Here is a 13,219-nt window from a genome sequence, read left to right as displayed (position 1 = left end):
TAGAATTATGGTATAATAGTATAATAGGATAGGGATAAAACATCGAAACAAAGCCCGTAAGATTCTGATTCCAATACTTAAACAAAAACGATGTCGTTACTCCAATGAAGCCTGTTATAATTTACAAGAAGCTTCGAATATTCAAAAATTTCTTATAATTATTTTTATTAATATTGTTTTCATCTTTCATCGTACTCCCCGAAACCTATAAAAACAAAAAAAAAAAAAATCAAAAAATCTCACTTAACTTAGCTAACTTTGTCTCTTCGGATTCATTAACGAGGTAAAAGCCCAACGTTATATCTTTGTGTTAATATTATTTAATTTAATCTAATTTCTTGTATTTATGATTTTTTTAGCTTAATTTGTTTAGTTTTTTCGAAGTTAAAAGCTGCGGTTGCGCTTGATTTCGAAAAGATTGAAACTTTATTTTGGTTTGTTTTTGTGAATGATTTTAGGGTTTTCCTGAAGCTCATCGTTTTCTGGGTTTTCAAGATTTGGGACTTGTTTGTTTATGGGGAATTTAGATTTACGAAATTAGGGTTTTTAGTTGTTTTGGGGAAAAAAAGAGTAGGTTTTCAGTGTTACAATGAGTTACATTTATAAGTAAGTTGTGTTTAGTACAATTCAAATGAAGCTTGAATCTCAAGGGTTTTTTTTAATTTTTTTGGGTTGTGTGTGTATTTTTCAATAGGCAGAAATTGCTTGTGAAAGTTAAACCTCAGAGAGTTCAATGGAAAATGTCCGATAAACAAGAAAGTTTACTAGAAAATATTGTTAATTATCATGGAAAATTTGTATCTTGATTTGTATGTGTTCACTAAAAGGGTTAGCATTTTGATGGCGCATGAATACAAATTAATGGTTTTGTAGTGAGTTTCTTATAGATTTATTTAGTTTGTGTTTCAACTTGTCATTGCTTGCAGTATCCGAGGGGCGAGGATAAACTAATTCGTGGAACTTTAAACATGAAGCGAAAGCGGGGGCACAAAAAAGGAAAACCTAAAGGGGCATCTGCCACAGCTAAAAAGGAGGCGATATCAAATGCTGTTAGTCTCAATAACACAGAAGATAATTCTGATAAGGTGGATGAGTATGGAAATGATGAATATGAGTCACCAATGGAGATTAATACACCTTCTTCAACTGGGACTGATCAGCCCCTGAATGTTGCAAATATAAACCCTGATGGGTCAGTTGATAAGACTTTAGGGAAGCCAGTTGGACGTGTGAAAGTGAAGTTGAAGACTCCAAAAATGTTGGATTCTTCTCTTAGTGATACTGATAAGAGTAGCTCGCAAATGGGTTTGGAGAGACAATGTGGCATTGTTGACAGAATGGAGGATAGTGCCATGTCATTGGCTGAACTGAAAATGGGTCTTCTAGGGAATACAATAAAGAAAGCTGGGAGCATTAAGATTAAGTCATCAAAGGCTTTGGGTGGTTCAAGTGTTGGCAACACTGACAACAGTGTTGCGACACAAGGTGAGAGTTCTTATCAAAAACAACATAAGAGACCTCGTATGGATCCTCAATATGACAGAGAAGAACTAGATGCTGCGTTGATGGTATGTTAAGAAAATTGGAATGGATCTCTGCTGAATATGCTTGACTGTACCATTTTGTGTCTGTGTTTTAAGCTGCAGATTTCTAAATAAAAGATCTACTTTTACTGACTTTTGTCTTTGTTTATTCCTCCACAGGTAATTAAGAAGGTAATGAAAATGGAAGCAGCTGAGCCCTTTAATGCCCCTGTGAATCCTGAAGCTTTGGGAATACCTGTAAGTGTTTCTATGTGGAATGCTTTTGGAATCTCTGCCCTTCTGTTCTTGTTATGCTTTAATTAGAGAATTTTCATGTCTAGAGAATTGCCTAGAGAGTTGAAGCTCATGTAATTTTCCTGGTTTTAATGTTGTTGTCTTTTAAGTTGTGTGGATAAATACCTTAGAGTTAAAGTATATTTATGTGCAAGAATCAGTGCTTTTCTTTTAAGTATATTTATGTGCAAGAATCAGTGCTTTTCTTTTAGCAATTGTTTCTTAATTATAAACTTCAATCCATGGGGATCTCAACTCATTTCTTCATGTTGGACAAGTTTTAATAATATTCTGCAGAGTTTAAATATTGAATATCACAATGCTCATATGTTTCTCTATGTTGTTTGAATTTATAAGCTAAAAGTACTGGATTACTTAAGGTTTTTGTTATTTATTGGTTAGTGTGTTGTGTCTTACGCTCTAAGTGCTCTCTTATATATGCCTGCTGTGAAGGATTGAGTTTTATTTTTACTTCTTTCTCCTTGTTTTCTCCCCTTCTATACCATGACGATACAACATGTGTGTGTGTTAATATACGTAAATTTTCACTCTAATGAATAAGATTTTCCTACTCTTAATTTAGACTGCAATACTGTTTGGAACCAGGATTATTTTGATGTTATAGATACACCAATGGATTTTGGAACAATATGCACGAGTCTTGAAAGTGGTGATAAGTATATGAATTCAGAAGATGTCTACAAGGATGTACAGTACATCTGGGAGAACTGTAACAAATATAACAACAAAGGCGACTATATCTTGGACCTTATGAAGCGGGTGAAGAAAAATTTTATGAAGTACTGGACAGCAGCTGGGTTATATAGTGAGCAACCAAAGGGAAATAATGGTGAGAGTTTCATGTTTGTACACTTTCCTAGTTACTGTAATTTGTTTTTCACTATGCTGAATTATGTGTACACATTTTATTGTTGTTTTGCTTAATTTTGGAGGCTAATTGAGTGTTGTTGTGCAACCTTACACATGTATGTAGTGCAGTTTCCGAATAAAATGCATTTATGTATATATGTGCATATGTGTTTATATTGGTTAAAACTGATGGGCTCCATATTCTAGCAGCGGCCTTAGCGTTATTTGTTTTCTCTTGTTAGGTGTTGAAATTATTCAAGTTGAAGATGTTGCTCACTCCAGTCAAGCTAAAGTACAAGTTAAAGGTAGCCAACCAAAGCAGAAGTCAGGAAAACGTCATGGGTATGTTTGTGCAGATACCCTTTTCTTTCCCAGTGTGGGGAGCGTAATTTGTTTCTTTCTGTTGTTATTGTGATGTCAGTGGAGTGTCTCATGTTGAATTTGTAATGGTAATCAAATTTATGTTATTTATCAAGTTCTGATGTTTGAGCTTCACTAAAGCTAACTTTGGTGAGTTGGTCAATTCGTTTGGTTGACTTTTGATTTTTGATATTTCTTTCTTTTCATTCATTTCATTGTTTTGCTTGCTACGCAGTATATATTATGGTGAATTCCAGACCTCAATTTTGAGTTTGGATGTGGTTTTATTGTGATCTGGTCTGAGGAACTTCATATTTATTATATTTGTTTAAGATCTGGCTTCACATTAAACTTCTATGATGAGACACTTTATAGATGATAAATGTATGGAATTATAGGGGGAGTTTAAATACCTTAGATACAGGACATAAGTTTTTCCTTTCTTGTACTTTTTCTTGCAGTCACTTTATCTTGATAGTTCCTTATTCTTTATAATTCAAGCATTTTTTTCTTATCAGTAAACTTTTTATTTATTTGCAGAAGGCGTCATAAACACGATTGTTTATGTGCTATATGTGTTCTAAAGCGCCGCAAAAGGGAGCGTGAGGAGAGTGCTCGAATTGCTAACCGTCAAATTGGAGTTGTTGATGTTCAAGAGGTAATGCAATAGATACAATTACTATTATTTGTTTTTTTAAGTAAAGATTCCATATGCCTTCTACTAATAAATAACTGAAATTTTTACCTTACATTCTTGCAAGTCCAATGTATGGTAAATGTGTATTGTCTTTTTTTTTTTTTTTTTTTTTTTTTTTTTTGTTGACTACATTTCAATAAATTTGCAAGCCTGTGAGTTTGATATTGGGTGGCGGCCATTAGGAGAAAAGAATCTATGATAAGTTAACCGAATTTGACTATGTTGTCAATTTACTGGGGTGTTGAAGTCATTGCTTCTCATGGCAATTTTCTTCTTTGGAAAAGACATATGTTATGAAGGGCGCCAATATTTAGCGGCAGATTTTCATTGGATCATTGATCATGAAGTAAATTTGCTGACCTCCAAGGTTGTTGAGGATTTGTTCGGCTGTCTGTTTTCTTATTATATTTTGGTTCCTGCCAAGTGCAATGACTACTTCTTTGTCCCTTTCATTGGTAAATTTTTGTTTCTTGTAAATAATAGAACCAAGTATTCTTATGTAAATACCATTGTGTTAACAACATATGGGCTACTAATTTGCTCTATAATTGATACATAAGAAAAGGCTGCCTGAATCCAACATAGATCATACATTTATATATTTGAAAGCTCAAAATTGTCAAAGATAACGCATCTGTTTTTTGCTTTTCTGCACCTTCCTTTTCTCCATTGTGTAAGAAACAAGTAATTGAACATGTTCTAAATGATTTTTTTTTTTTTTTTTTTTTTTAATTGAAGGAATCTTCTCCTGTAGAAAGTCCTGGTGGTGAGGATTCATCATCAGATTCAGGTGAATCACAGGACCCTGATGCAGATACTGAGGTTGAAGGGAAAAGAGAGGAGATGAAAATGGAGAGTACAAAACCTCAGTATAGCCATATAGATGGGAAGCATGAGGCAGATGAGGAGGAAGAGGAAGAGGACGAGGAGGATGAAGAAGAAGAGGATGGAGAAGAAGAAGACGAAGACGGAGAAGAGAATGAGACAGAGATTCAGAAGAAAGGTGAGGGTGAAGTCTCAAGAGAGTCTATCAGACAATCTGAACCAGGAAGAGCAGAGAAGCTTGGAACAGGAGTCCAAACTCATTCCCCGGGGCATGAGGAGGAAACTGTGGCAGTTAAGCAGAAAACAGATAAGGTACATAAGTTTTTTTAATGAATGGCATTGCAGATACAATCTTTTACCCAAATAAACGAACAGTGATGAAAGACCTATTTTGATACCATTTTAATATTTGTTGGCTTAGTACAAAGAGGCCAAGAGGATTAAAGTAATGGAGGCCTACCAATCTTTGGTACTCAGCATGCCTAGGGTTCATTGCAGTCTCTCGTTTTATCATAGCAAACATGCTCTTGATATGAAAAATGAATTATGGCTTCAATTGGAGAGCTGCACTGGCTGGTCCCCCTGCCGTTTGTCATTATAATATATGTTATATAAATTGTCATTATTGGTATAGATACCCCATAAATTTTAGAACTTAAAACAATTGTTGTCCTCTACGGTCTATCACATGACACCAGCTGATAGAAAAGGCATATAAACATTGACATATTATGCTTGAAGGTGCTTTATTTTCCTTTTAGTTTTTATTGTGTATTATACTATGCCATTTCGGTTAATTTGATGACATGAATGTTATCTGACTTCTTGGTTTGATTAAATTATAGAAGTCACAAGAACGAGAAGGAAAAGCTAAGCTGTACAGTAACTTCCAATTCGAAAGTCCCATGCTTTTGAATTTATGTGGAATTCTCTTCCCCAACAGTCAAAAATCAGTTTGGAATGGACCTCACTCCCTGGTTCAGCGTCAGGATTCTACTCATAATAATTCCATTCATGCAGCTATCGAGTCTTTAATGAAGTAAGTCCTTTAATTGTTTGTAAGCACTTTTTATAAGATTAGGCAAATGTGACTGTTCTCGCAATTTTGTCGGGTTTATTATTGTCAAACATGTACCACAGTACAACTTCTTATTCAAAGTTCTATTATATGGTTTCAATGCCAGTATATGAGTGCAGTGTTCTGGTAGCAAGTAATATTTGTACTGCAAATTAAACAGATAGTGATTATTGGCTTTGGAGGTGATTCAACAAATCTGAAGTTCCACTTCCACCACAGACCTTCGGGTTGAAAATGTCGGCTCTATGCGACTCAAGCGGCCACTGTAACATTTTACTATGCTCTCTTGCAAAATGCTAGCTGCGTCTTGAGCTTTTGAGCTCTTTACTATGCTCTCTTGCAGAATGCTAACTGCGTCTTGAGCTTCTGAACTCTGGTAACAATATATCAGCAACATGGGTGATGCATCTTACGCCTCTCTTCGAAATCATTTCTTCTCCGAACAAGTTCTTTGAAGCCATGGCCAAACAACTGAAATTGATCTTTTTCAACGATTTGCACAAAGCTCCACTTTGGTCAGCTTCATTTATTTGTATCAATTTGATTGTACTTTACACTTAATCTCCTTATAATTATGAGTAGTATCTAGTATATCTGAGGGTACTGGTTAGTTTAATTTGTGAGATCTTCTGTAATTGTATAAAGATTCTGGGATTAAATTCAGTTTAGAAAGATTAGGCGAGTTTGCGATCCTTTATTCAGAATACATCCTTTGATGATAATTATGTCAAAGACCTTGTAATTTTGATTAAATTCTAGAGATTTTATGGTCAAGAAATATCATCATACATCTCTTACGGTCTTACCATTAATCTATGATGAAAAATGGAGTATCAATTGATTCTTGAAGTTATAGACAAGGCATTTTCTCAAAAGAAAACTGCAATTACTGATCATAAACCCAAGGGACTGAGTAAAAACACTCGAGGCTAGAGTCATTAAGAAAAACAGCATATGCCTGAAATAGTTACAAAACTGTCAAAAATTTGATATGATGTAATTTTTGCTCTTTAATTCCATCCCCAGGGAGAAAACCTGAAAGGCTCAATGCAACCGAAGGGTCAATGTATTTTTGCGCTGAAGACCTGTGCCAGAATTGCATTATCTGATGAGCACATGATAAATAATCGCTTTGAACGGCAGACTTATACCAGTGAATGAAATCTGAAATGTCTTTGAACTTATAATTTCTTTAGTTTTCTTGTGGAAGATCGTACTTCACATGTCCAAGGTAGAGACCACATGCAGGGGCCATGGCACTTGCAGCAGTCACCGTCCTCGCATTTAGGATTCTTTCAACTGATACAGTTTTTCATAGAATAAGAAAAAAAAGTTAGTTCAAAATGAGACTATGATATACGATTTTTTTCTTGATCAACATAAATATACAAGATAATAAAGAGGTAGCCTCACCATCAGAAACAGAAAGATCTCCAGTTCCAACGGATTTTAGTATCCCAACCATCAGCCTAACCTGTAGAAAAGAGACAAAAACTTGGAGTTTGGAACTGTTCAACTAGTGACCAGGGAAAATTTTGCTATAATGTCATGATACTAATGGAACACAGGAAAATGTAATCATGTAAACTACGTGATTATAATAGTGATAAAAAATAAGATAAAATCAAATAAGCTGGCAAAAGTAGGCATGGAAAAGTGTAATCCCAACCTGGTGGTAGAGAAAAGAGCGGGCACGCACTTTAACCAAATAGTTATGATGCCTTCTCCTTATGCCAAATTCCAAATTACTTCCACCATTGGATGTCCCTAATATATCGCTGTTGGAAATAGAACTAACAGGAAGGAAAGTTGCAGAACTGATGGAGTCACTTGCACAGGAATCTTCCCTTTTCATATTGTTTTGTTCCCTCTCCATATTGGAAGGAAAATATGGAGTTGAAATCACCTCGTTAATATGAAGCTCGTCTATTGTTCTGATTGGCGAGTTCGCCTACAAATAATCAAGTAAAGGCTTTACATATCCTGTTAGCTCAAGAAACCATATGTTCAAGTATTGTTGCAAGCACCAGTGTTCAAAATAAATAAGGGAAATTGGAAGCAAAGAAAACAAAAGAGATGGCAGAGTTTAGCCACATTACTCATGGTACATATAAAGCTGCATTTCAAGTCCGCTGAAAAAAAAAAAAAAAGGCGTTTCATTTTGTTCGTCATCTTTGAAAAATTCAATTGTCCAGCTCTGGAAGTGGATAATACAATAGTCATTGCTCCCACCGACTGAAAGAAGAAAGTAGTCTCAAGTCCAAACTCTTCACACTAAGCTAAGAGTACATGTAATCAAGTTATATATTGGTTGGCTCAAATTTCTGAGGTACCAATATTGTGAGTAGCACACTTGTTACTGGAAGTACACTTTCAATAAGCAGGTCTCACACTCAAAATGAAACTCATCTGAGTCAAAAAAAGATAAATAAAATGTTCTATTTTAGTCTCATTTTCATGTTGCTTAGGTTGAACTTATGATGGTTTAATCCTCGCAAGATTTTACAAGTCAGAGGTAAAAGTGATTTTCAGGTTTGCTAGTATGGTCTAGCTGGCTACGAGATGAGAAAAATAAACAACCAAGTGTCTATAGAATTGGTATCAAATGAACACCAAACAGATACAAAAGAATAAATTTAAAGCTACCTAATAAGGGTTGAGAAACAACCTGGCAGCCAGATGCCCTAAAGGAACTGAAATCATGACACCCAAGAAGAACTTTGCATGCTTCCTGCATTATTCTAAATTAACCAAATTGTGTTTTCAGGTAAACCGAAGATTAAATAAATTTCTGTACGCATAATGGTCAACAAACCTGCATAGCATGAAGATCTAGCTCCTCAGGCACATGCCATGCCCGGTCTTTCTCAAAAATAGACAAAGGCTCTGGCCCAGACAATAACCGATAAAAGTACCTAAAGCAATTTTCACCACAAATTTAAGAAATGTACTCTCTAACATTATTTATATAATCATGTCAAAACATAGATCAGCAGTTAAGGAAGGTGGCTATTTGGCAACATATATCTAAAATCTCATTTTGAGACAATGGTGGTAACCAAAAAAGGAAATACAACAAAAAGGAGGAAGCAGCCAAAACCACCCCAATAGTGTCAAAATCCTCTGTTATAGATCACTCTTTTTAATCTAGCCTCCGATTCATATCATTATATCAGAGATAAACATATATATAAATCAATATGAGGATGTAATTTCTACAAACAACTTTTCAGAAAAGAAACACAAAAATAACTTTAATTCAGGAATACTTACATTCGCTCTTGAGCTTTAAATCTTGCATGAAAGTCAGGTGGAATACATCGAACATCAGTCACCATAATATCACCTTCACGCTTACAATAGAAAAAAAAACCAAAAATTTGTCAGATCTAGGTGGTATTATGAACTGACAATAGATAGGGAACCAGCCACAATTTTATCCTTAATCTAAAACTTCTAGGATCATAAGAATACACACCTGTAAGAAATGGTTCAGAGCTTTTTTAACCACAGTAGGTTCATGAGGTGGTAACTGCATTTTAAAGGAGATGAAAATAATGATTTGAGAACCATATAAAAAGCAGAGAGGAACAATGACAGTTTAAGATTATTTTGCAATCAGTAGGTAAATCAGTATTTTTACAGACATAGGATGTTTAGGTATTTGCTTAAGAGTTTAGTCAACTTAATTCTTATTTTCTTTTGTTACAGACTTCATTAGTAAATAGTAATATTCACAGTGATTTGTATTGAACAAGGTACAAATCTTTTATATCATTTCACTGTGAGTCTTCATTGGCTGAAATGTCCAAAACAGGTTCATTTCCATTAGTATGAAATAAATAACATATAAAAAGGCAATAGTAAGATTGTGATAGTCCAGCACACACTAAATTCTCCACCTTTCTTCTCTCTCTAACCAAAACCCTAACATAGTCTCCTACAATTTACCATATTCCTTCAAATAACAATCAAATTACATCTCATTTGAAGGTAAAGTAGAAGAGGAAACCATTTTTGTCATTTAAACTGCTTCATAGAGACACAATTGTCTATTTTAATGGATTTACCAAAACCATATTATTTGTAAAATAGAAAATTTATTCACTGGTCTTTCAGAAAGAATACAATCCAAGTACATTTTTCACAAGTAATACGCATTTGATATTGACAAACAAATTATTAAAGTCGTTAGATTAAAGCATTTAATCACTGAGATTGTATTTGAATTATGTACCTTTCAAAGTACATCAAATGTGCAAGTTGTATTGAATCTCAACCATCAAAAGTGCTAAAAACTAATTGCCTAAATAATTTGTGTAAAAAATGTGATATATATACAATAACTTTTTGGTAAGACTAAAAAAATAGTAAATTGAGCAGCACAAGTTAAAAATGTAAACATCAAAGAAGGAAAAGAATAGTAATTCATAGGCAACATACCACTTCACCAGGCTTCCTTTTGCTAATGCGTTCCACATCTACATGGCAAACATTTGATAAGGCATGTACCCCTGTATCCTATAGGAACAAGAATCAAAAAATTGTTTTCATGCATGTCTCAAAGATTTAGGGTGATATTTGTCTATAGCATTTTTGTGCCATGTGCAAATGGTGTTTCTGCTACATGCTATTTATCTCTAAAAAGAAATAAAATATTGTTAGTCTTCTTGCCTAAAAAACATGCTCAATATCATGTAGCAATTAGTTTTGTGTGACGAGAAAAGTCGCAGAGACTTTCCAGGGTACACAAGTTCGATAACAAGTTCAAATTAGTTGAATTTATGGTTTAAGGGCATTACAAATTACAAGCAGTTTTCTCATTGGTACCATCCAACAGTTAAAAGTCTGGCAATCTACTTTTAAGCTTTTAAGGCACTTCTTCCTTTTACTTTTATAGGTTGCAACTCTCTAACGTCCTCAAAGTCTTGCATACATGCATGCATTTCCATTTAGCCTTTTGAACTTTTCTACAATCACCAATCACTAATTAAGTGAAAGTAATGCATCAATTATGAAACCTTAGAAGAACAGAAAATGAGAGAAACGATGAATCAACTTCGCCGGGGGGGGGTTTGGGTGATGGGGAGGATAAGTTCTTGAATTTGAATATTCTTCAAAAAAACCATGTTAGACTTGATTAATGATAAAGTAAGATAAGATGAAAATAAGGAAGAAAAAGTGAGACGAACAAGTGAGAAATGAGCAGCTAATATGAATTTAAGATATTCTTCATCAACCAATTGGACTTGATTATATATGAGATATAATCATATACCACCAATGTGAAGAGGAAAGTTGTCATTGAATTAAGAAATTGTGTCATATGCGCAATCAATTGCATACAAAATGTTTACATTGCAAATCGCATTCAAATTTATGATAAGTATCACTAATCTTGCTCAAACACTCGTATATCTCAAAATCTACTGAACCAAAAGCATACCATTATATCATAAACCCAATCAAATAAAGCATCAAAATAATAGCTTTAAAGCAAGCTCTATACTTACAGTTCGACTGGAGATAGAAACTGAAACTGGCTGCCCAATAAATTTATGAAATGCCTCCTAATCAGACAAAACTAAATCTATTATAATCAAATCTTTAAAAGAAAAACAAAACCAAAAAAACACTATAGATGCATATGTTATGAGCACTCTATGGTGTACTTCACCTTCTCCAAGGAATGACACAGAACCCAAATGCAAATCCTGAGATTCTACTCCCAGTAGCATAGTAATTCAGTATGCAATATCCTGGCTGGTAATATTCCTGGAACATTGCTTTTATCTTTAAAATGCAACATAAGCCTTATAACAATTGTAGGATAAAACATCATACCAGTTTCAGATTGATCTTGCTTTGAAATATTAGGTAAGGTTATAAGTCAAATCATTCACAAAAGAAACGATAATACCAACCCACCCAATACAATTACCACATCAATATTTTAGTTACAGGTAACAATGTTTAGGTTCAATGTAATACCTATAGAATAAAAAATGGTTACATATATTAGTAAATAAAAAATCATTTATAATAACTTCAACAGATTTTCAAGCAACTAATTTCTCGTTCCATGTAACTAAAATATCAGTACAGTAACATTTACCAAGCAAGATACTGCATCAGACCCCTAAAAGAAGGGATTTATACCATACTAGGTCCGGCAAAGTTACTGGATTGATGTTTAGGCTACAACTACAGATATTTTGGTTACATATAGCAATGCTTATTACCACATCAATTGTCAATATATATAACTATTTTATATTCTACCGTACACCAAACCAAAACTGTTACTTATAACCAAAATATTGGGCCGGTAATATTACCAAATTGGCACATACTATCATCCCAAAAGAAAATCATTATGGGAAAAAATTATACCAAAAGGGATGAACTAGGCCAGTAACATTACCGGCCTGGTATTAGATTTTGCATGCTGTAGCAACTCCCTCTAATTCAAGACAACAAAACAATTCAATTTTTTTTTTTTTTTTCATTTTTCACTTAACTGACCCAATTGATTTAACCTAAACAAAAAAGTTCAAAATTTTTTCATTTCTTTGCAACCAAACAGAGAGGTCTAATAAACTACCTCAAGAACGTCAACCACCGTACGGCGATTGAGCTGCTTCTGGGACCCAGAGAACCGGGTCCCCAAATATTCAATAGCCACCAAGTAGCGTTGAAGTTTACGGCTTTGGTTCATGGGTTTTGCAGTTTTTGTTTCTTCTACTTCTTCTTTTTCTTCTTCTGGGTTTTGTTCTGTGTTGTTGTTGGTCTGATCTTCCACGGTTTTTGGGATCTTTAGAGCCCTTTGAGAAGATTCAGGAGTGGTGTCAAGAGAATGCTTTGGATTTTCTGTCATTGAGCTCTTTTACAGACCTTAATAGTGAGGAACTGAGGGTTTTTTGAGGGTTCTCTCTTGTGTCTTCAACGTTGGCGCTTTGAAGGGCTTTACAAAAGATTAAAAGTTCAAAGAAATAAATTACAGGATCATAATTTTCTAATATTTAATGGAAATTCAACAAAAAATATATTTTTTTAGTGCTTGTCATGATGTCATCTACATTTAAAATTAATTAAAAAAACACTTTATTATATATATATATATATATATATAACCTCTACATTCGAATAAATATGTATAATACAAAAAATTCTAATCCCAAATAGGGCGTAGCCAAAACCTCATTCTAGGAGGCTAATACATTAATTAAACTTAATAAAACAATTGTAAATAAACTTATAATAAATAATATATTGGATATCAATTATACAAAAATATAGGTATTTATTTATAATACTCTTTATAATTGATATATTTATGATTGTGATTGACGATATAAAATAAATTTATAATATTTTAACGAGTGTAAAACAAAACCAAAAAAATTTACTAATGAACAAGTTATTAAGTCAAACATAAATACTCAATACTTCCAAATTAAACTATAATAAAATTACTAATAAAATATTCAAATGTTTATCAAACTTTTATAGTAAAATATTAAAAAAATTTGTTGTAATTTCACTTTTATATTTCAACCCCTTAAAATAATG

General features: G+C 33.6%; 2 protein-coding genes across 2 annotated transcripts; one reads left to right on the top strand and one right to left on the bottom strand.

Moving 5' to 3' along the window:
- The first annotated feature begins 257 nt into the window (after positions 1-257).
- LOC116111511 (ABC transporter F family member 4-like) lies at positions 258-5,612 on the top strand. The gene is made up of 8 exons (XM_031397694.1): positions 258-283; positions 927-1,568; positions 1,704-1,781; positions 2,424-2,667; positions 2,930-3,029; positions 3,588-3,705; positions 4,483-4,881; positions 5,415-5,612. Exons 2-8 carry the CDS (start codon positions 969-971, stop codon positions 5,610-5,612), a joined length of 1,737 nt encoding a protein of 578 aa, XP_031253554.1. The 5' UTR covers positions 258-283; positions 927-968.
- An 899-nt stretch (positions 5,613-6,511) lies between these two features.
- LOC116111497 (tRNA pseudouridine synthase A-like) lies at positions 6,512-12,616 on the bottom strand. The gene is made up of 10 exons (XM_031397675.1): positions 12,252-12,616; positions 11,161-11,217; positions 10,091-10,168; positions 9,126-9,179; positions 8,921-9,000; positions 8,463-8,562; positions 8,316-8,378; positions 7,317-7,598; positions 7,061-7,121; positions 6,512-6,946 (listed from the first exon to the last, which is right to left on the bottom strand). Exons 1-10 carry the CDS (start codon positions 12,522-12,524, stop codon positions 6,840-6,842), a joined length of 1,155 nt encoding a protein of 384 aa, XP_031253535.1. The 5' UTR covers positions 12,525-12,616; the 3' UTR covers positions 6,512-6,839.
- Between the last annotated feature and the right edge of the window lie 603 nt (positions 12,617-13,219).

Source organism: Pistacia vera, unplaced genomic scaffold (assembly GCF_008641045.1).
Source record: "Pistacia vera cultivar Batoury unplaced genomic scaffold, PisVer_v2 Contig640, whole genome shotgun sequence".
Lineage (NCBI taxonomy): Eukaryota > Viridiplantae > Streptophyta > Magnoliopsida > Sapindales > Anacardiaceae > Pistacia > Pistacia vera.
This window is presented reverse-complemented; position numbering and strand designations above follow the sequence as displayed.

Bases quoted from the DNA above. Each gene is read 5' to 3' on its own strand.
- LOC116111511 (XM_031397694.1), top strand. From the start codon at position 969: ATGAAGCGAAAGCGGGGGCACAAAAAAGGAAAACCTAAAGGGGCATCT. The intron at 1,782-2,423 runs GTAAGTGTTTCT...GTTTGGAACCAG, and splicing joins CTGAAGCTTTGGGAATACCT to GATTATTTTGATGTTATAGA. The intron at 3,030-3,587 runs GTATGTTTGTGC...ATTTATTTGCAG, and splicing joins AAGTCAGGAAAACGTCATGG to AAGGCGTCATAAACACGATT.
- LOC116111497 (XM_031397675.1), bottom strand. From the start codon at position 12,524: ATGACAGAAAATCCAAAGCATTCTCTTGACACCACTCCTGAATCTTCT. The intron at 10,169-11,160 runs GTAAGTATAGAG...TTGTTCCTATAG, and splicing joins TTTCTATCTCCAGTCGAACT to GATACAGGGGTACATGCCTT. The intron at 9,180-10,090 runs GTATGTTGCCTA...TTTAAAATGCAG, and splicing joins AAAGGAAGCCTGGTGAAGTG to TTACCACCTCATGAACCTAC.